Here is a 21814-nt window from a genome sequence, read left to right as displayed (position 1 = left end):
AAAAACATCATTTGCCTAGCAGTCATCACATACATTAAATCTTTGCCATATGTGTATTACATTCCTGTGTCGTATTCCTTGGACAGAGCCTGGGTAAATTCCTTTGGCTCGAGTTTTGACATGATGGCTGTAATAAGAGAGAAAGCTTCCATTAATAGCTGGTCAGAGCACTCAGTTAATACTCTAATCAGAACCCCTTGCAGTATTTTGGGTGATATCGATCTCTAGTGTGGGACTGCCTGGAAGTTTGCACATTAGAGCAAAAATATGCTGAAGTCAGGAGCATTCAACCTTTTATATACTTACAGAAACAAGAAAGAAGACAGCATGCCTGATCAGACCTGTCTGTGCAGGGAACCTAAAATAGGCTGTAAGTCTGGCTGTAGGATCTTCTTGAGATTTGCAAGAGATCTGTTGCTGCTTGGATTCTTCTCTTTGAGTATTTGGCTGCCTGCAACAGGATTTCCATTGCTAACATTGTCTCTGTGCCACATAGCAGTGGGGGTTGGAGAACTACTACTTAATGTTTCTTTCTCACATGTTTTTGTAGTTCCCCCTTATTTCTTTTCTTGTATTTGGCTCTAGACCTGAGGGTGAGATCACACATGTATAGAATGAGAGCTGTAGAAACACATTACTCTGCCGTATTTGGTGCCAGCATTTGGAAGTGCCAAATTGCTTTTTGAGTTTGCAGTATCACATGTTGGAGACGTCACAGGCTACTACTATTCATTGATATTTACTCCTTTCAGCACTTGTGTAATACCCTTTTTGCTACAGGATGCTGATGCACTGACCTGTGGTATAAAAACAATATAGTGCTTCTGATCCAGTGGTTCTGAGTTTGTAGACTTCTCTTTTAGACATTTGAAATGAGCCAGTTATAAAAGAAGAGATAGTTTAACCGTGACACTTGTTCATTGTTTTTGTCCTCAGCAGTTCTGTATAGACTCTCTTCATAATTAAGGGCTTTACTGAGTAAAGAAGATTCCCAGCAGTCACCCTGGAATTGGATTAACAGCACAAGAAACTCCTCCTTGCTAACCACATGTTCAGTCCCTTTCTGTCTTCCCATATACAAGCCCTTCTTCAATTTGTTTAAATGAATTGCTGTAATTTGGCTCTGTAGACTTGAAGAAATCAAGCCAGGCTTTATTTAGAAGTATAGTGGTGCATAGAGTCTCCATCTGAAATTAGGGCCATGTTGTACAAATTACTGTATAAACACAAATTAAGAGAAATTCTCTGTGCTGATGAGTTAATAATCTTGGTTGTCAAGACAAAGAACAGGAGAAGGGAGTAGTGTTGTCTTTGCCATGTGCTGCAGACGCACAGACTGTAACCTACCAAAGGTGGTGCAGGGGATGAGCTGCAGCATTTACATTTCTCATATCTGAATATTCTACCTTAATTACAAGGCTGACTTCTTCCTTGTCAGTCATTACAAACTCTGCAATCATTTGAGGTTGATACTGTGCCAGGCTGTAGCCATGGCCATGAAGACAATGTAGATAAACAGAACTGCATTTCTCTTTACCTGCACATCTGTTAAAATAAGTCAGTTTTGTCTCCCTGAATTGCAAACTGCATCCTTTCTAAGGCTGTATAAACGAAAGGAACATTTTACTACATCCATGTTTTAAAGCTGCTGCCTGGTTCAGCATATCCCAGCAGTCTCCATTCATTTCTCAATCTTTGTGATAATGGTATAAATATCTTTGCACAAGTCATGCTGCACAACTTGGTTGTAATCATTGTCTTTTTTGAAAAGTTTTTTCTTTCTTTAGACTCAACTGAATCTGCCATTTTCATGTAATGTGATTTTTTTTTTGAGTATCCTCTTTAGTGGATATCTTGAATATGAAGAAATGGCTAACAGACTCAGTAGGTGTTGGATATTGGCAGATGCATTCCCAAGGAATATAGCTGTGGTGTATAAGATATTACCATCTCTTTGCTGTCCATCCCATCCCTCTGCCTGAGGCTTCCAACCCTACAGCAAACCTGACAAAATCGAGTGGGAGAGGGCTTGTTTCAGTCATTTCAGTGCAAAGAGCAGTACCTTAAATCACACTTAACCTTTGTTGGTGAAATCAGCTGAACAGCCAACTTGGCACCAAGCAAACTGTTCTGTGATATCAGCTCTGCTGAGGGGGCAGAAATGTCATGCAAAGGGTAAGCACCCAAGGGCTGGCACAGAGAATCCAAAAGGCAGCTGAGAGAAACCTGCGGCAGAGCCCTCAGAGCATGACCAGAGGGAAGAGCAGTGTGAAAGCTCTGCAGTCAAAGTCACAGCCCCGTTCTTGGCCATGGTCAAATCTCAGGTCACTGGGTCCTTAGGGACCACATCAGAGCTCGTCCTCTCTGGCACCACATGGATTCCAGCTGGATCACTGACACTGGGGAAGAGGGGAAAGTCTGGGGTGTGGATGAGCCCTGTGTGTGTGTGGGGGGTGAGGGCACCAGGCTGAATTTCCACCCTGAAGACTTCATCAAGGGTTGGGGAACCCCACAGGGTCAGGTGTGGGGTGGTCTCTGATCACCAGCACAGCTCCTCCTCTTCCTCCTCCTCCTCCTCCTGGAGCTGTTTGAAGGCTCCCAGTGGACACGAAATCATACTCAGAAGTTGTGCACCTCTTGTGCTGTGATTTCTGTCTTAATGGTAATTAATTGGGTGGGGTCTCTTGAGATAGAGATGATTTCCTGTAATAACAATATTCTGAAATGTTAATTATTTTCTGTGAGATCTGTGGGATTGGCAGGTCAGAAAAGACTGTTGATGGGTTTTGTAAACTGTTGTTATAATTTATAAATTGATACCTTTCCAAAAAAAATCTAATTTCCGTATTTAGAGGTTTTTGTTGTGAAAAATAATGACAATATGAAGGTGGCTGTTTAAATACCTTACAAAAGGGCACAATAGTGCTTCCCATGCTTGGACAATTTTTTTTTTTTTTTTTACTTTCTTGGTAACAGTGGGGAAAGGAGGAGGAAATTGGAGAGACATTAAAAAATGTCAATTCTAGTTCAAAAGTTGCACAAGCAAACACTCTTGACCAAGGTGTTGAATTATAAAGTTTGATATTCCATAAAGCTAAATAGTTGGAAGTAATGCTGCCAATAACAGACATTCATTTATTTACTCAAGGTGCCCATTGTTAGCACTAATAATACATTTCAACATATTGAAATTGCAAGATAATTCTTTTGTGACTTTTATGCTGGATGATATTGTTATTTAAATGAACCTGCATACCACACTGTAATGAAGAAATGCATGTTTTGCTTAACAGTTATCAACCAGCATTCTGGCAAAATGAGAATTTTTACCTGCATTCATTCTGAGGCGAAGCTGGGGGTCACTGTTTTCAATATAGACCTTTTAAAATCCTTTCAGCAGTGAATAATTATAAGCCACAGCCTCTGAAATTACCTGTTTTCACTGTAGGGAAGAAGAAACTTTTATCTTTTGTAATGAAGTACACTTGCTCATTCAAACTTTGTAAGACTTCCTTAAAGTGGCAGTTGCATTGGGCTGATTTTGTATTAGGTGAAGTACCAAAAGAAATGGATTTTTAAATATAGGGATACCCTTGTTTATTCAATTTTAACTTTCTTGAATTTTGGATCCATCTTGTCAAATAAAGCAGATGGAAAAAATGTGTTGAGTTCTTGTGTAAATAACCTTATCTGTACAAATTGCTGTTTACTAAAACAAATGTTACTTCATTTGCAGTTTCAAATTCATTTTGCACTTTCATTTGAAGATTGGGGTTTGAAACTGTTTTGGTCATGCTCATTTTTCTATATTAAGTTTTAGAAAAAGATTTTCTTTTTTATAGTTCAAAACTATGCAGAAGATAGGGAATGGAAATATGGCTTGCAGCAATGGGCTTTGGACTTCTTGCTTTGTTCTTAAAAACAAACAGGTTGGCAGTATTCATTGGTGTAAACTAACAGAAAAGTCATTATCTGGGGAGTAATTTTTAAAAAATTATATACAATAATTTGTTAATTATTGCCAGAAAAAAAGCATGCAGATTTACTTCTGAAAATGCGTGTTCCAGTTAATGAAAAACATTACCCTGCAGCCTCTCTGGGATTTTGTTCCATTTGTAGAAGTTTGGGTTTTTTTAAAAAGGAAGAAACCAATCCCATACTTTCATAAATGGGATTTCTAGGCAAACACAAATTCAAACCTCACTGTCAGACAATAAGCAAGCACAAAGTTAAAGGTTGGGATTTTTGCTTTTGAATGCTGCGTGTTTATTTTTAGAGTAAAAATACCAATTTATCTTTTAACTGGATGACAGATTGAAAATTGGGTTGATTGTTTTAATCAAAGATGTTTTTTTGTACTTTGAATGACTCAGAGGCTTGATTTGACCACTCAGAGGATGTCTTCTTCCCTGCCCTGTACAGCACCAACCCACTTGTGTTAGCATCACTCAAAAACCACTTCATCTGTAAAATAACATCTGGCTTTTAAAATAAGATAATTTCACAGTAGCTGAAAGTTTTCACCCTGCCTGTGAAGCTGTTGACACTGAGTGATGCTGCTCTATTATTTGTCCAACAGGGTGGGAGAGGAGGCAGTGGAAATAGCAGCGTTGTAGAGATAGATGATGTTGCTATTGAAGTAAAGCTTATTTAACCCCCTGCTCATGGTAATTGTGTTAATGGATGGGTAACCAGGTAGTTTGTAGCTGTATATGTCCATCACCCAACTTTTTAAATGTTTATTAGAATTTGGCCTGTGTATTAGTCATATTTAAATATGGGCCATATGTTCAGTACCCTGAGAGGCTGACCCATATTTCATTCAACTGTTTAGTAAACTTTCTGTCTTCTGTCACTGTACTCAGGCTCCCAAGCTATGGTAACACACACAACTGGGTGCCTAGAAGAGCAAAAATAATCCTTGTTACAGATCCAGCAATGTTTTTGTGCTATGAAATAGCCAGGACCTGGACCCTAAGGCAGCGTTCAAACACAGAGCAGAGTTGCCCCCTCCAGAGAATTTACATCCAGATGGCTGAGCCATATAAAGATGTTTTCACAGGGTAACAAGTTGCCTCATGTCAGCTGACAAGAATATGCATTCTCAGAAAAGGCAGAGTAATTCAAGCTGATTTAGCCCTTTCTCCTCTGATAAATTTTAAACCCAATGACAGGAGACAACAGGTGGGTATAAGCAGATGGGGAAGCATGAGGAGTGAATAAGAAGGTCGGCTTCATAGGTAGTGGACTCAATATTGCAGCAGCACAGCCATTGTCAAGCTTTTTTTTCTGGCATCAGAGTTAAGAGGAGGTTTGAGAGGGGATTTGAAGGAGGATAACGAGGCAGCTTTGTGGACATGAACAAGGAGCTCTACCCAAGCATGGGGGCAGCAGGGGAGAAAGCACAAAGATCCTTGCTTGAAAAGGTAACAAATGGGTGATGGAGCCTACTGTCAGGGGCTGACTGGAGGTGGGAGCTCTCCCCTCTGGAATAAATGAATGAGAATAGGTTGGGAGGGGATTAGGCTGAGAATGCTTTGAAAGAAAAATCAAGTAGATTATGTTTATATAACAGAAAAAGGGAAACCATAGCAAAGAGGAGTAACAATGGTCAAAATTCTTCAAGCTTTTCCAAAGCTGCTCTTTCAATAAGCAGAAGGAAGAGGTGCATTGTAAGGATGGCTTTGTATGCATCCCCATCATAACCAGCTCCTCACAGTTGCTTTCTGAAATTCAGAAATTATTGCTAGAAATTTTCTAAGCCTGGTATCTGCCTTTGAGGTGAGCAGTTATATTGCCTGAGCCCCAAGAATTTTCATGTACTTTATTATAAGGAAGTAGGACAAAAGTATACATTTCTGCTAGGGAATAAAAAAAGGCCACTGGTCTCTTCATTTGTTTTTAAGTTTGTTTTTTTTAATCAGTACAAGAATGACACAAGAATCGTTGCTTTATTGATTAACCATATTCATTTAAAAATCAGCCTAACAGATTTCTCAATCTGTTAAAAATGCTGGGTTTGTTATGTCCTCAGTTGTGCAGTTTTCGTTACTTGCTTCTGAAAAGTATTGCTTGGTTTTTAAAAGGGTGTTTACTACCAGGCAGTCTTATAGCAAAGCACATATCTGTCCTTTGGCAACCATATTCCTCAAAATCTGAAAAAAATAAACCAAACTGAGTTATACTGTGTTCTTATATGAACCATCTGTTGGTGGAGAGGCTGGAACAGATGATCTGGACTGGCCTGTTGGTGCAGTAGGAGCATAACTCTGTCCTGTCCTGTGTTGGGGACATGTCACTGGTGCATCCATCCTTCTTGGGAAGAGGGCAGCCAACACTGCTGCTCCCCTGGCCATTGCCAACTTATGGCCATGTTGCTGTGCTGAAGGTCATCCTTCAAGTCTTCTGTTTTTGTCTCCTGCACAGAAGACACATCTGCAGTTTGTTAGGGAGAGAAAATAGAAATGGTTGGTGTCAATCCCTGCTGAATGGATGAATTTAGCAGTGAGTAGTAAACTGTGTCTGGATGTTTCAACGTCAGGGTGGCCTGATTACTGTACATACTTACAGAGGATTTTATAATCAATTACAAAGATATATGATGGTTTTGACATGTGGCATGTATACAAGGGTGCACTAATCACTGATTTAATAGAACGCTTAGTCCAGTTGTGAACACTGTCATTATTTTAACACAAAAATCATATTAAGCCAGCTACCAGCTATAATTTTGGAAATTGGTGGAATATTCCTATAAAGAAGCACAAAAGACTGTAAAGACTGAATAAGTTCATTGTCTTAGTGGCCAGTTGGAGAGGGGGAGGTCATCCTCTTTAATTTTTTTCTTCTTTTAATAATACTTTGTGGTTCAGCAGCACAGACACTGTATATCATTGTATCCCCACACAGTCACTATGTTAATAGCTGTTTGGTAGCCGTGGTCAGTTAATTTTAAAAAGCTGGCACACTGGTATTATAGGTCGCAATTGATTATTCTTGAATCAAATGTAGTATTGTTGCTTCAAACTAAACCCCCATCCATGACAAAATTCATTGTAGCTCTTTAATTTATAATGGTGTTTGAAAGGATGAACCTGAAATGATGCAAAAGGAGATTCCGTTTCCTTAACAGTTTCCCAAGCCATGCATGATCCTGATCCTACTTTATTCTTGCTACAAATAAAGACTTAGTAAGAGTTTATTGTTGATTCAAGAATCTAACACTTTGTTTTGTTGTAAATATGAAAATAATTTATAAAATGTTCACTGACATGTTGGATGTGGGTGTGCTCCTAGAATATACTTCTCCCCTGAGTCCATATTATATACACTTCTATAATGCACATAAATGCAGGGAAGTCAATCTCAAATATGTTTTATTCAATGTAACGAGGTTGCACAAGAGCTCCAGGGCCATCCTTGGCTCAGTCAGTCCCTGGAATCCTGTCAGTGCAGTGGAGGGTAACCAGGCTCTCAATATGGCAATAGCTCTCCTATTCCAGGTGTTGGCTGGCTTGCAAAGCAGCTTCATTTCCTGGCAAGGGCCTCTTTTACTCTTTTCAGCCTGGAAGGCAGAGTTTGAGGGGAGCTGGAGAGCTGGAGGGACAATTGCTGACTGCTAGAATAAAACACTGAGTTAGAACACATCAGTTTCCCCACACCAGTGGCTGGGATTTGTTCTGGCTTTCAGTCTAGTGAGAGCACTGGATTCAAGAGATGACCTGCCCAATATTCAGTCCTCATTTTCAGGAAGTCCTGAGTACTGTGGATGCTCTCTGATATACCCACATGTACAGATAAGAGTGGTAACAATTCAGTGAGGATAAGGAGAGATTTTTAGACAAAAAAAAAAAAATCCATTCCCTCCCCCCCCCCCCCACCCCCCCGCAAGAAAAACTATCTACAGCACTGCCATTTTTCATTTTTTTACTACATTTGACAAAGAGATTCTGGTCAAAAGGAGAGTGAAAGGATATATACAGACCTAGCATCCATTGCCCTTTTCTCATCCATCCAAATGGTCATGTGGCTGTTTCTAGGGGAGCTGTGGGGGAGGATCAAATTCCTGCTTCAATGAGTAACTGTAATTTGGAAATGAATGATTACAATAGGAGAAACAGAGACACCTTCCCTGGAAGGGTCAGCAGACAGAAGCTTAATCTCATGTGTGAAGTGTGAGCATTCAGTCTGAATTGGAAACAGGATCTTGGATCTATCAGATCACAGGAGAGCACAATAACTATGGAGATGTTGCCTTTTCTAGAGTAGGATGAGCTGTACCCATTTCTCCTCCTGGTTTATCATATAAAAATAATTGGTTTTCAAGTTGATGCAGGCTTGGGAAATCTTTGAAGGATGAGAATATGGATTTCCATGCATTGCCATGTGTGAACTTTAGAGTAGGGTTCTGTGCATCTGGGCACAGAATATTGTTTGCCATGGACTCAAAAGCCAGCACATGCCTTTCCTGTTTAGCACATGAAGCAATGGAAACAGTCCTGTCCCAGGACTGAAACAGCTGTAAGACACACAGAAGTAAAATGTACACCATTTCAAATCCTCGTGATTGAATCCTACACACACACACACACAACTGGCAAGTATTATGGAAAAGAAAAAATATCAGTTCCTCCGGCCAGTGAGAAAATTCTCTAATGGTGAAGATTTCTGAAAACAAATGGATTTCTTCCATGAGGTATTTAGAATGAAAAATGTGATAAGTTATAGTCAGTCATTAGCATTTGTTGAACATTCTACTTATTATTAGTGTTTCGTATACTTCTGGTTCAAACTTTTAATGGAAAGAGTGGAATAAATGAGGTAACACTAACCAGATGGTCCTGTATGTGGAATTTGTAAAGCTTTTTGTGTACTTTATGTTGAAGATAACAAATCACACAGGTCAACAGCTAGTGTCAGCTAGTGAGAAATGATTCTACATTTTAAGGAAGAAAAGCTCTTGAGGTCTTAGTTGCATTGGTGTCGGGGATTCAATTTTGTGATTTTCACATGGAAATGAAGATGCTTCCAAGTGAGGCATACTGCAGAAGAAATGTTTAAAGAGGCATTTGTTTAGATTCCAGAAACTAGGTTATCTTAGACACATTTAGGTTCAGGACTTCTCCTCCTTGCTTTTTGTTTAATTATCTTTCTATTTTATCTTCGGCATCTGCAAAGGATAAAATATAGGAATAATTAGGACTAGAGCTAGCTGATGAAAAATTAAGACTCTGAAATATTGTTTCTTTATAAGCTGTTCCTAAACTTAAAAAAAAAAAAAGCAGAAAGAAAATCTGTGATATGTTTTTCTTTTTGATAACTAGTTTCATATGTTTTAACATTCTGAGAGTCATACACTTGCTAAGAATATCTGTCTGATCTGTGGCATATCTAAGTCATCCATCCCTATAGTATGTTGCCAGGTCACTGTAGTCCTGCTGAAATATTTTGACACAGAATTTCATCCAAATAAATAAATAGTGTGTGATGGTGCCATCTATAGCCCAGACAGCTCATGGGATTAGTAATTAGTTATATAGCCTTTTACTTGGGGATTGTTACTTAAGATCAGACTCAGAATGTCACTTCTAGCCACAGGCTTGGCAAGTTGAAACAGTGGTTTCTTTCTGATCCTTGTCAATGAGGTAATGTCTAAGTCATCTGGGGCAAAGTAGAAGTAGAAACTGAATTATAATTTCCAGAATTGATTCCTCAAACTTATTTTTATGTAAAAGCAATAGGCAATAGTTTTTAACTCCATCTACCTGTTCCATGAGTACAAAATAAAACTTCCAGCTGCCAGAAAATTTTCATTGGCATTACCTCCTCAGAAGGAGATAAGTGTGACAAGTGACAAGTGTGACACAGTTTCAAGCATATTTTCCAAAGGTTGTTGCATCACAGAAATCAACAACAGCAGGATGAGCAATGCAGAGCTAATGATCTTTCATAATACAATCTCCTTCCTGTAACTCAATAGATACATCTAGATAATGGTGCAGGAGCTAAAAAAAATTAAATGAAAATTAAATGAATTGTTTACCTATGGCTAGTTTCTATGTGGACCTCAGAGAAATTACCCACTCTGGAGACGCAGCCTTACACATGTGCAGCAGGGATTTAACTTTTTTGGTGTAAAGTTAAAACCTCAGCTGTAAAAAAACCAATTGTGGTAGACTTATTTCCTCTTGTTCAAGTATCTTGATATTCAAAGTCATTATATTCCTGCAAAGGAGAACATATCAGATTTTCTGCCAAGGGTAGACCTTCTTTTTAAACACAGCATTGGCCCTTTGAATAACTCCTCAGGCTAGGCTTGTCTCTCAAGAAGACCCTTGTGATTAGTGGCAGGAGAAATTTCATTTCTGACACATGTAGAGTGAAGCAATGTAGAAGTTTATTCACCATGGCGTCTTCCACAGATGAAACATCTCTTAGCATTTTGCATTTTGTACCATTTTGTAGAACCAGAGGTACAGAGCAATGAAAGAGCCATAGGCAAAGGAGGAAATATGAGCTTCTTGGTGAAAGCAACAGTAGATTATTATTGGCCAAACTGAGTTTTATTAATCATCTTAACATGGGTGACTGATACAGGGTGGATGGAGAAGTGTGGGAGGATTGTATGTGTGTTGTGTTATTTGTAATGCGGTGAGAAGTATTTATTTCCACTGTCATGAAATGACCATGCAAAATGCAAAAGGGTTCTTACTGCAAGGACTGAATTATCATACCTTATGTGCTGAACTTCAGATGGAAGTGTTGCTTACTGTCAGGTGGTAGGTCACTCTCATTGAGGCAGGGAACCTACATTATATTTATTAAACTAAGGATCAGTAAACTTACCTGGGTGATGCTTTTTTCCAATTTTGTAAAAATTATAAAAGGCATTCTTTGAAACACAGTTTTAAAGATAAAGAGAAAAGAAAATTTTTTTTTTCTTAGATTGTTTTAGATTTTTGCATCCTATTTGACTAATGATTTCAGACTAGTAGTAAAGATTACATCAAGAAGTGACATGTTCTCTTACATAACATACATTCATGAACAGTATTTTCTGTAGTGCACTTACATCTTTGTATTTATGCTTTGGTTCACATGTGTGAAAGCTTGTGCAAAGGTGTATCTCTAAAGGTGTTCAACCTTTGCTTATTATGTTAGGTATGCAGTTCCCTCCATTGTTATATCCCATTTTAAAATGTTTCCTTGAAGCAAGAATAGAAATAGGGCCACAGATGCTCTATTCAGTTTCTAAAATGCCTCAGTAAGTGCCTTTTCACAGTTACCCCGTGTGGTAGGATGGAGCTGAAGGAATCGTTACCACAGGTGCTGAGCACCTCAGCTGTGGACCTGGAAGTAGTGAAACAGGGAACAAGTTTGCTGTATAGTTAAAAAGGCAGTTTTGTTTAGTTCAGTAATTCAGTTAAAATAATTTTACAAAGTTACAAAGTTTTGAGGTACAGCAGTCCAGGATCACACAGCAGACATTGTATTAAATGATTATTTGCCAGGTATTTATTTGGTTTGATTTTCAGAGGGTAGCCCGCAGTCTGGAGGCTCTGCATAAACCTAGAAGTAGTGCTGTGAAGAGTTACTTGCACAGATGCTTCCAGATGTAGAAACTCAGTAATCCTGACTGAATGTCCCATTACTGGTCAGTAGTAAAAAATGAGATTGGGATGTTTGCAGAGTGAAATCTCTCGCTGATTTGTGCTCTGGTCTTGTGAGCATTCAACATTATGCTTTTTGTTATGCAGTTGCATACTACCACTGAGTACTCCAAGTTGTGTATGTAAACATTTTCATAAGTCTTAGAGATCTGGTTTGGTGAGTGCAGGCACAACATGTGTAATGCACAATCTCAGCTGCTTCCGAGGTACTCGGTTGCTGCCTGGAGACAGACAGAGCCAGCTTTAATATGAAATCTCTCCAGATTAAGTTTTTAGTATTATAAGTTTGATTTATGTATGGGAGGAACATTTGGATGAGGTATATTGGAAGAAAATGTATCCCATCCGTTAGCAAAGAATGCAATAATTAGAAAAGGAAGATACCTGGCTCAGAACATGAGATATGACTCAGAATTGTGTCCTCAAGTCATTATGCAGATAAAAAACCCCCACCACTCGCTTCAGTGCAAGTTTTGCATGTGTAGCAGCTGTCACAGTGAGACCATTAATCAGCTGAACCACCACACAGGTGGAGGATGAGAAACCACCTTCTGTGCTGGAGGTTGGATAGAAAAATTACTTTGCACAGGGTCTGTCTGTCTGTGCTGCTGTAGCTGCAGCAATGCAAATCTCTGGTGTAGATCTCTTTCACCCCTGGCATAAGATGTTTTTGTACAAATTCCTCTTTTAAGTATAGAAGGAAAAGATAGACTGTAGTTAAATGCTAGAGAGACCACGATTTTGCTCTGAGCTGTGTTTCTGCTGTTAAAACTATTGCAAATAAAAGACACACCTGTTTTATTTTACTTCATATATTAGTACACTATGAGCTCATATCAATTGTATACAGTTAGACAAATGAAAAGTTTACTCTTGATTGTGTGTGTTGAAGTACCCCAGGTTATTTTGCTAAATTATGTCATTTATTATTCCCTCCTGTGTATAATGACAATTTGTGAAAAACAGAGGTTTTTGCTTTCTCTCCTGTCCATATCCCCAAAAAAATACCAAAAAAAATACCCTGATCAGAATAAGCACATCCCTTGAAATAGAGATACTTTCCACCTCCTCTCCATTTGCATCATGTGCTATGGCAAGACATCAAATGATGCAAAGATGTATAAAGTGACAGTAAATGAAAGATAAATTAGAAGAACTTTTTTGGATAGACTGTTCCTATTCAATTTGAATAATGAGAGTTTAGTCTTAATTTCTGACATACTCATTTTATCAGCTAAATTTCCTAATTTGTATTATTACAGATAATTACCAACATATATTTATTTTAAAAACTTTATTTGTTCAATTAGAAGGTAGATTTCAGCCTTTATCTTTGTAGGTAGCTGATCCAAGACAGTTTTATGTAAATGGCATAATTAATTGCTACCTTTCAGTTGAAACAGCAACTTACAAAGGAAGTAATCTTTTTCGAGTGGCATAAGATGTTTAAAAACAGCAAAAAACCCACAATACTTTTCTCAGGCACTTTGGCACACAATTATAAATTTTTGACAGAAGTAAATGTAATAAACTGCAAGGCTTCTTCCCAAATTATGTCTTTTCCATGTAATTAAAATAGCATCAACCTTAAGTGCAGTGGCTCTGTAGTCTTCAAATCTACATTATTAAAAGATTTAATTATGCAGAATTACAAAACTTTTTTATAAATGGTTCAACATGTTGGTGGTAAAGATGTGATCTGTGTGGCCTACTTATTAAGTTTACACTCTCTCTCAAGCAATTACTTGTTTCTAAGTGTTTGGTGCCTTGCTCTCCCTTCCAGGATATCCTTGGAAAACGCTGCCATGCAGTGCTTTTAGAGGATGTGGTGACAGGGCTTTTTCTTTATGGCCACCAAACAGCACAAATCTCTCCTGGTGACAATCTGCAGCTGGGCTTGCCTGAATTGCAGCTGCAAACTGTCCTGACCCATAGTCCTGAAAGGAGGAAAGGGAGTTTGGGGTATTCTCTCTCCTCCTGCTGTGCCCCAAGGTCCATTTGTTGTAGATTCTGAGCCTTCAAGCAGAGTCTTCCTTGGCTGCATCCTACTCTACCAAAGCAGTGGACACTCCAGAGTGGAAGTAGTTTGTAAAACCCAGACGAGGGTTGTTGAGATCCCATATATGATGGTAAATTCTGTGTGTTTGCATGGTGCTGCATGGACCCCTTTCTTAGTCTTATGCTCTTGCTTCGTAAGAACTGTGGGAGGAAATAATGCATAATTCTTTTAAAAAGAGCCAATTCTTTGTGTCATTAATAAGGGAAATCAAAAACTACTCACTGTGCCCTCTTATCTTGTCTGCTGCTTGCTGTTATCCTTGTTTCTGAACTTCATACCAAACTGGTGATCCTGGGGGAGGGGGAATTGGGTGAATGTATACATGAGTACATGTCTAGAAATGTGGCAAGCTTTCAGTAGAGATGCTCCAATGCTGTCCTCATTATTGTCCCATTTTATTTGGCAGAGTGACTCTTTTCCCCTTAAATGTGCAGGGGTTTAATTAATACATTCCAGTTGTCAAACCCAGTTCAGCTTGATGAGCAGGAGAGTGTAGAAAAGCTAGATTATTTGTTTGCATCACTAGGCAATGGGGAAATACCTCCTCCATTGTTTTTTTTTTTTTTTGCAAGTAGTGACAGCAGCGTTTTGACAGAGACAAAGGGATAAAAATGTGCTGGAAGGACTAAAAGAATTAATTTGTAATAGATAATTGGATCTGTATGGCAATGATATGAGTTTGGAAGAAACTCAAGAGGAATAGCTCTCTAGGTTTTTAGGTTTCGCTCTCATGTCAAAATAGCATCTGCATGCCTTATGCATTTTAAAATTTAAGAAAATACATATTTTGCTTCCTTATTTAGGCTGCCCCACTGGCTCTCTGACAAAGGTCTGGATATGCCTATTTATATTATTAATTAAACCTCAAGAAAAAAAAAAAATTGCTGTTTTTTGGTAATGTGATACAGTATCACTGTTACTTTCCTCTCTTGCAAAAGTTAGTTTTACTCTTGCATCAGCCTCTGAGACAACTGTCTTTTGAATTTTGCAAGGCTCACCTTTGTTGCTGACTGATCCTGCGGCAGATCCTGAGGGAAGGGTGTAGTTCAGTTTTACAGGAGATTGTCTCATTCAGTGGAAGCGTGGGTCCACTGAGTGCCAGGATGGAGATGTTACCTGCATTCAGCTCCCTAGAGAGCCACTGGTGAAAGCAGAGTGCCATGGGGGTGTCCCTTGGGGATGTTCCATGGGGACGCCGCGGATGTACTCCACACAACTGCAGCTGCTAAGGTGGGCTGGTGGTGTCTGCACCAGTTGCAGATTTTTCAGATTTGCCAAATTTGTCATTAAATATATCTGGATGCAGTAATCAAGCCTGGAGGCCATAAATGGAGACAACCGTGGCTGGCAACTGAGCAACTGACAAATGGCAACAGCACGTTATTTAAAAAAAAAAAAAGTTTTATCAGAGGGTGATCAACATTTCAACATTGCTGCCCTCCTTTTAAAAAGGTGTTATGGGCGATCCCTGAAATTATAAACCTGGGAGGTGCCTCACTGTAAAGAAATATGGTTGAGGGAATGATTGAAGATCAAGTTATAAAGGACCTAGATGAGGATAATATGATGGGGACAAATCAGCACGATTTCTATAGCCTCTCAGATTTCTTTGAAATAGTTAACAAATAATGGATAAAGGAGAACCAGTGGATATAATTTATTTAAACTTTCAAAAGGATTGGATAAAGTCTTTTAAAGGAGGCAATTAAGGAATCTTGCTAACAATAGGGTAGGATGTAGAGTCTTGTCATAGATTTAAAACTGATTTGAAGACTGAAAGTTGAAAGTAAGATTAAATGCCCATTTCTTGCTGCTGGAAGGAGACAATAATGGCTGTTCAGGGGTGGAGCTAGGAATAGCAGACTTCGTTATTTTTAACATATATATTTTATTAAATTGCTATTGTGCATAGAATATGATTAAATAGTATTCCCTAGGAAATACAGTAGGTTAATATTAAGTACCTGTATTACAGAGACTGCTCTAGTGCTGTCATGTTGCATTCAAAAGGAGAAGAAACAGGAAAATGGAGGAAACAATAGCAATAATGCTTCCCCCAAAAAATGCTTCTCCACTGAAAAAAACATGACCTGCTTTCTGTACCATCTAATATAAACCAGCACAATTCATGAAACACACCAGCCCCAAACCAAGAACAAAATGAAATTTCAGTCTAAAATGTCCAGGGAAGTTTTGTCCACCCTTTGAACTCGGCATATCTGCCCGTTTACTGCGATCAGCCCTCGCCGCGGTGGAGCTGTGATCTCTGCTGGGGCTGGCATCAAGGCACTCCATAGCCAAGGCAGCTCTAGCCTCAGGTAGGGCTGGGGAGGAGAAGGAGAAACTGTAGAACAGCTCTGCAAACCTAGACTCATTTAGATAATAAGATTTTGAATAAGATTTTTCATAGAAAAGGTAAAATCTGTGTCACAGAAATGTGCATACATTTAGAGCAAACTTGTAAGCCCTGAATATGTCATAATTCATCTGTAAAGAGACACCAGTCTGTCCCACTCAGGTCCATGAGGACACCTCTGGGTGCAGAAGAACGTAGAAAAGTTTGCTCCATGCTGGGTGTGTCCTTATCTGCAAGACACTGCCTGGCCCCAATAACAGATGTTGCCCCCAGCATCTAGCAGAGATGGACAAATGTTCAGAACAATTAGAGATGTTGAGTGGGACATTCTGGATGAGAAAAAATTAAAACCTTTGCCTATTTTATATGGAGAGGAGAAGGGTGATCAATGAGGACTACAACAAAGGCTGGTCAGACGCTTGCACTTACTATTCTGGAAGTCAAAAATCACCTGCATTTAATGTCTGTGTGGCAGGAGAGGGAGTGGAGAGCACTTCTCTCCCTTGATAACAGGAATCTCTTGGCACAGGGTATTGCTGCAGACAGCCAGTTCTTAAATCTCATAGCAGGGTGCATTATCATAAAGAGTATCATGTAACAGTTAGCTGCAGTCTGCCTGGTACTGAATAACACCAAATAAAATCTCTCCAGTTAGTCACTCTACCTCCAGATTTCTGCAACTTAAATTTGGTATGCTCCTGATGAGTGGGGCTATCAGGAGTGATAGTGGACTATATTTAAGCACGGTAGCAGAATGATATTTTGATGGTTAATTTCTTTGATCTTCCGTTGAATTTAAATTTGCCTACAGTGGTTTCCCAGTTTCAATTAGTACACAAAACAAACTTTGCGTATTTTCTGAGATTATGTTCTTCATTATATGTTGCTGTAGTTTTATGTGTTGTTGCCAAGAAATCTGCTTTTGACAAATTGCACAGGAGGCATTTTGAGATTGTGATGGAGTTGATTGAGTTTTGGCCAAATCCTGTACACTTTTATCACTGAAGACTGAAATACAGATGCTTGTTACATTAAAATATATAGAATTTGCTTTGGCCCTGAAAATCTGTGTCACATTTTAAAATAACCAATTTGGGTACAATTTGAGTTAAGTGGCAAGTAAACAATGCAAATGAAACTGTTTTGTTAGCTAGAAAGTAATTGAAAATCTGCAACTAATTATAAATTGGCAATATACAAGTCTCCAGGAAGCTGAAAGGAATACTTCACTGATATATTGTTTAGTTATATTCAAAATTAACTTACTCTGCAGTTTGTGCAAGAGATTTTATTGCTTATTTTAACTTCACTTTTGAAAAGTGAAACAACTCAGATTTAATACAAGAAAAAGTGTAGTTTTTTAATCAAAGATAACCCTTGTTATGTCACATAATTTTTTTTTTTTAATTCACATGGGCCTTGAGCTTCAGCTTTTGTATGGAAGTTTGAATTTCTTCAGTGTTTGTCAGTATTCTAAGTCTTGATTGGCACCTTCATTGTGTTTTTCAACTCATCACCTCAACACATTTCTCATGCATTAATGTAGCTGTACAATTCCTTTGAGAAATAAGAATGTGTTGTCACATACGAGAAGAAATTCTTTGCTTGTATTTGATTGAAAAAAGTGTGGGATTGGCTGGAAAACATCTATTGTCCATGCCACCTAGATCTGTAACACTAGGAGCTAGTCAAAACATCCAGGTAATTGTCATGTGGATTTGTGTTGCCAGAATGTGTGCCATGTGCAGACACCAGGTTTTGGTGAATATCAGCTTTTGTGATTGAAGAATTGTTATTTAAAAGGAATGTGTAAATACACAAGTTTTGATAAATCAATGTGAGTAATTACTAAAACCCAGTTTAACAATCGTTGATGTACATAACATCATTCAAAAAGCATTTCACAGAATCTGGAGAAGTACAGAGGGAGGAATATTTTTCTTAGAATACTCTGAAATATCCTTTATCCCAGAGCAGCAGGCCATGATGGAAAGCTCAATGCTATCTCTGTTTTGGTCTTGTCACAAAAAGCCCCAAGAGGCTCCACAACAAGCAGGGCCCAAACTCCTTCCGCAAGAAATAAACATTCTTAAGCTCTTCCAAACTCAGATTTGTTCAGGTAAGATGCAGAGGATGCAAATCAGGTTTTTGGGGGAGAAAGGTAACCCTGCAGTTACTGTTGCATCATTCTCTATTATGTAGATGGACAAGGAAAAGAATATAAAGATTAAGAATTATGTCCTTGTTTCAGAAAGAATACGAGGTAGAGGCAGAGGAGATCTCCAGACTCACAGTGCCAGGCCAACCATCATTATGTTGTATTCACCCACTTGGCAGCTGCTTTCTCTGAATAAACATTTCATTGATGTATACTTTCTTTTAACAAATCTTGACTCAGAGAAATTTCAGACTGCAATTTTCTACAACCCTGTGCTGTTTCCCCATGAACCAGTACTGATTAAGTGAATCATATATTCTTCTGATATTAAAATTTTAGTATAAAGTCTTGTAGGCAACAGCTAGTAGAGATACATTATGAAACCTTTGAAACACCACTTAGAAATGGTTCAGCACTATCCTGTGATACAGTGGGGGCTCAGATATGATGCTTGTAGAGCTGTAATGGGGCCAAAAAGGGGAGATGTTTCCTAGTCAGTCCTGTGCTGAGGAAATCTGGACAGTCTGTCAGTAAAAGCAAAAGGCTTCAGCCAAGGAGCAGGAATAGACATCTTTTCTTTCTGCATAAACATTTCCAGACAGGCCAATCTCACAGTCCTCATGTAAGTAGCTCCTGTGAGTACAGGTTGCAGGATGAAATCCATAAATACCAGGCTTAAACAAGCAAATCTGCATCCAGAGCATTTTAATAAAAAGTTAGCTTGGGTTGTGGGAAATGAGGGGATGAAGTACTGGGGGAATGGAGAATATGAGTCATGACATCCACACTGAAACAAATCTTTGAGCACGAATCACAATATAAAATTTTAAGGGCTTGATCCTGCCTTTGGCTATGCTGGTGTGTATTGTTACATATCCTGTAAAATTGACTACTGTTACATGGTACGTGGTACTGTGCACCCACATAACTAAGCTCTGAGCTCTTGGTTTTTATAGTCTTTATTTTTTAAATCCTGTAAATGCTGTTGGACTTGGCTTTTTAGAATGTTGAACAGATGCAGCAAGATTTTCCTACACTTCCTACCCGCTTACAACCCCGAATAATTAGTGGATGTGTTGCATTTTTCAATAAAGACTTCTTAGAGAGCTGTTTGGTGAATAAGGCCACACAGAATGTGTCATTGTTGCTGCTGCAGGTTTTGAGTTTATTTGTGTATTATGGGTACTGTATACCACATAATAATGAAAAGCTATATGCTCCGGTCTGCTGGTTCACTACACAGTCTGTGTGATTACAAATTGTTTGAATAACAGTGGACTATTGAAATTCCATCCAGATGTGTGTGTTGCTAATTATGGGAATACCCACAAAGGCAGATTACCTCTTTTGTTAGCATTTCCAACCCTTTTAAAAACAGGAAAGTGAAAAGCATGTAGGCAGCAAATAAGAAGTAGCCGTACATGTTGGAGATGAGGATTTCATAATTAATTCCCAGGGAAGAAAAACTCTTGACCTGGCAGGATGCATTTCTGGAGTGTAACCAGATACAATTTAATGCACAGGAGAGATATCCCAAGGTGGCAGATTCTGGAATAGTCCCAGAAATGGCATAACATCATTCACGGCAGGTAAAGCCCATGTAAAGAGAAACATGATGAGGAGAGGGGATCTGAGCTATTGTCAGTTTTCTGGCATAATTATTTTTAAAAGTTTCAATAATTTGATATGTGTTCTTGGAAGGACAGGTAGGGGGAAATGTGATCATGTCTTTCTAGAATTTAAGTATTTTTCATTTAATGAGCTGGATCACTATGCAGAGGGGCTTTTAGGATGAACAGTACTCAGAGTACGAAGGACTCAGTGTGTTTCCAGGCACCACACTGGGATGACAGTGTTTACACATTGTCTTCCAGAAGTGCTGTCTACTGACTTTGGACAAGGGAGAACATCATGTTTAGTCATAAATGATCCTCAGTCCCTTTTTCTCTTTGCTTCATTTCATGAGTTGCCATGCATTGCAAAGATGAAATGCAGAAGGTAGAAGGATAAAATGCCAGTGGCAAAAATTCAGTGTGGGATCCAAACTGTTTGAGGAAAACAGAGGAACAGATGAAAGAAAGGCTGTTGAATGGCTTAGCTACCTGTCTCCTTAACAGCTTGTGATGAGGAGATAAGTAGTTTATAGCAACCTTCACCCAATTTTCTTTTTTTTCCTTTTTTTTCTTCTTCTTTTTTCTTCTTTTTTTTTTTCTCCTTTTTTTTTTTCTCCAAAAGATGGGGATTAAACTAGAGAAACTGACTTTTCCAACTTCTCTGGAACAGAGAGAAGATATCTGAATTCAGACTTAACCCTACTTTGTATTGCTTAATTTAAATAAAAATGATGTATTTCCTCCTGAGTGATTAATAGCCAAGTGTGGTGACATACAGGAACAATGAGCTTGACCTTCTAGGTAAAGGATAACTGCTGTGTTAAGTTGATTACACAATTTCCCCTAAATAAGTTGACAAGCAGTGAGCATGGTTTTCATGACTTCTGATCTTGTAAATGCACACTTACAAGTGATTTGCCTATTCCTCTGAAAGAAGTCTTGCATTCTGTGGGACACGTGTTAAATAAATTCCAAATGGCCTAATGTGAGATGTTGAATCCCAGCAGCCAGCGTCTGTGCAAACAGCCTGGCCTGCCAGGGAATTGTAAAGTGTGAAATACTCTGAACTGGAATCCTGAACTTACAGGAGTTTCCCATCCTCTGCACATCTCAGCAGCATATCAAACAGGCCAATAATTCTTCCTCCTCTTCCCTGGGCATGTAGAGTGATTTTTTTCTGTTACATGGACTGAACCTTACTTTCTCTTCTGTCAATGTTTCTTTCTGCCTCCAAAACTGAGAGTGTCAAAGATGCTACAGCTATCCATATTGCACTGATAGAGTCTTTATATAGAAACAGAATCAGCCTGCATGCCAGCTAGACCTTATTGCATACCTGTATCAAGCTTCAAAATCTACAGTAGAGGACAACTGCTGGCATTGCCCTGGGCATGAAAAATGGGAAAGAAGAATGGAGTATTGATGGGAAAGCAGTCATCTCCATAAGTTAACAGTGTTAAAGGTTCATTATTTAAAAAGAAAAATGCCTCTATTTGACTTCAAATTGTTGCTTTGGATCAAGCAAATGCTAAAATCCATTTCAGAAAAGCACTTTCCCCAATGCTTGACTTCTGCTTCTCTATGGGAGCTGTGGTTAGCACTTTTGATTCACTCAGTGGAAAAACAGGCCACAGAATTATTTGAGTTTGAAGGAAAAAAAACCACATACTTTGTCTGTGGTTTTCCTTCACTTGTGGAGGTTTAGACAATCTCTCCTACCACAGGTAGGAGATCCAGGAGGTCCTGGGGATCATTAACACAAGCTTCCACATCCCATGGAGATCCTGCACTTTGCTGCCTATGGTCCTAATATCCTTGTGTACCTAGAAGAGCTCTCCTCCCAGCGCAGGGCTCTCCATCTCCAGCCTTCTACCAGTTCTGTACTTCCCTTAAGACTGAAAGCAGTGTTTTGCAAAAGCTGGATCAGCTCCAAATTCAGCCTATGTCCAGCAGAGTCCC

The 21814-nt window shown here is 38.9% G+C and overlaps 1 protein-coding gene across 4 annotated transcripts in view; it reads left to right on the top strand.

Annotated features, from left to right (window-relative positions):
- VTI1A (vesicle transport through interaction with t-SNAREs 1A) overlaps window positions 1-21814 on the top strand; it is a 257024-nt gene that overhangs the window by 195705 nt on the left and 39505 nt on the right. Inside the window, exon 9 of one of the 4 annotated variants that reach the window (XM_062496221.1) lies at window positions 3843-3864. The exons of the other annotated variants lie outside the window; for them this stretch is intronic. Within the exon in view, the coding sequence (XP_062352205.1) occupies window positions 3843-3864 (22 nt within the window). Of the gene's footprint in view, window positions 1-3842; window positions 3865-21814 lie in introns of those variants that run through there. 4 annotated transcript variants of the gene reach the window in all.

This window comes from Cinclus cinclus, chromosome 7 (genome assembly GCF_963662255.1).
Source record: "Cinclus cinclus chromosome 7, bCinCin1.1, whole genome shotgun sequence".
Classification (NCBI taxonomy): Eukaryota; Metazoa; Chordata; class Aves; order Passeriformes; family Cinclidae; genus Cinclus; species Cinclus cinclus.
Note: the sequence above shows the minus strand (reverse complement) of the source record. Positions and strands in the feature narration are given on the sequence as shown.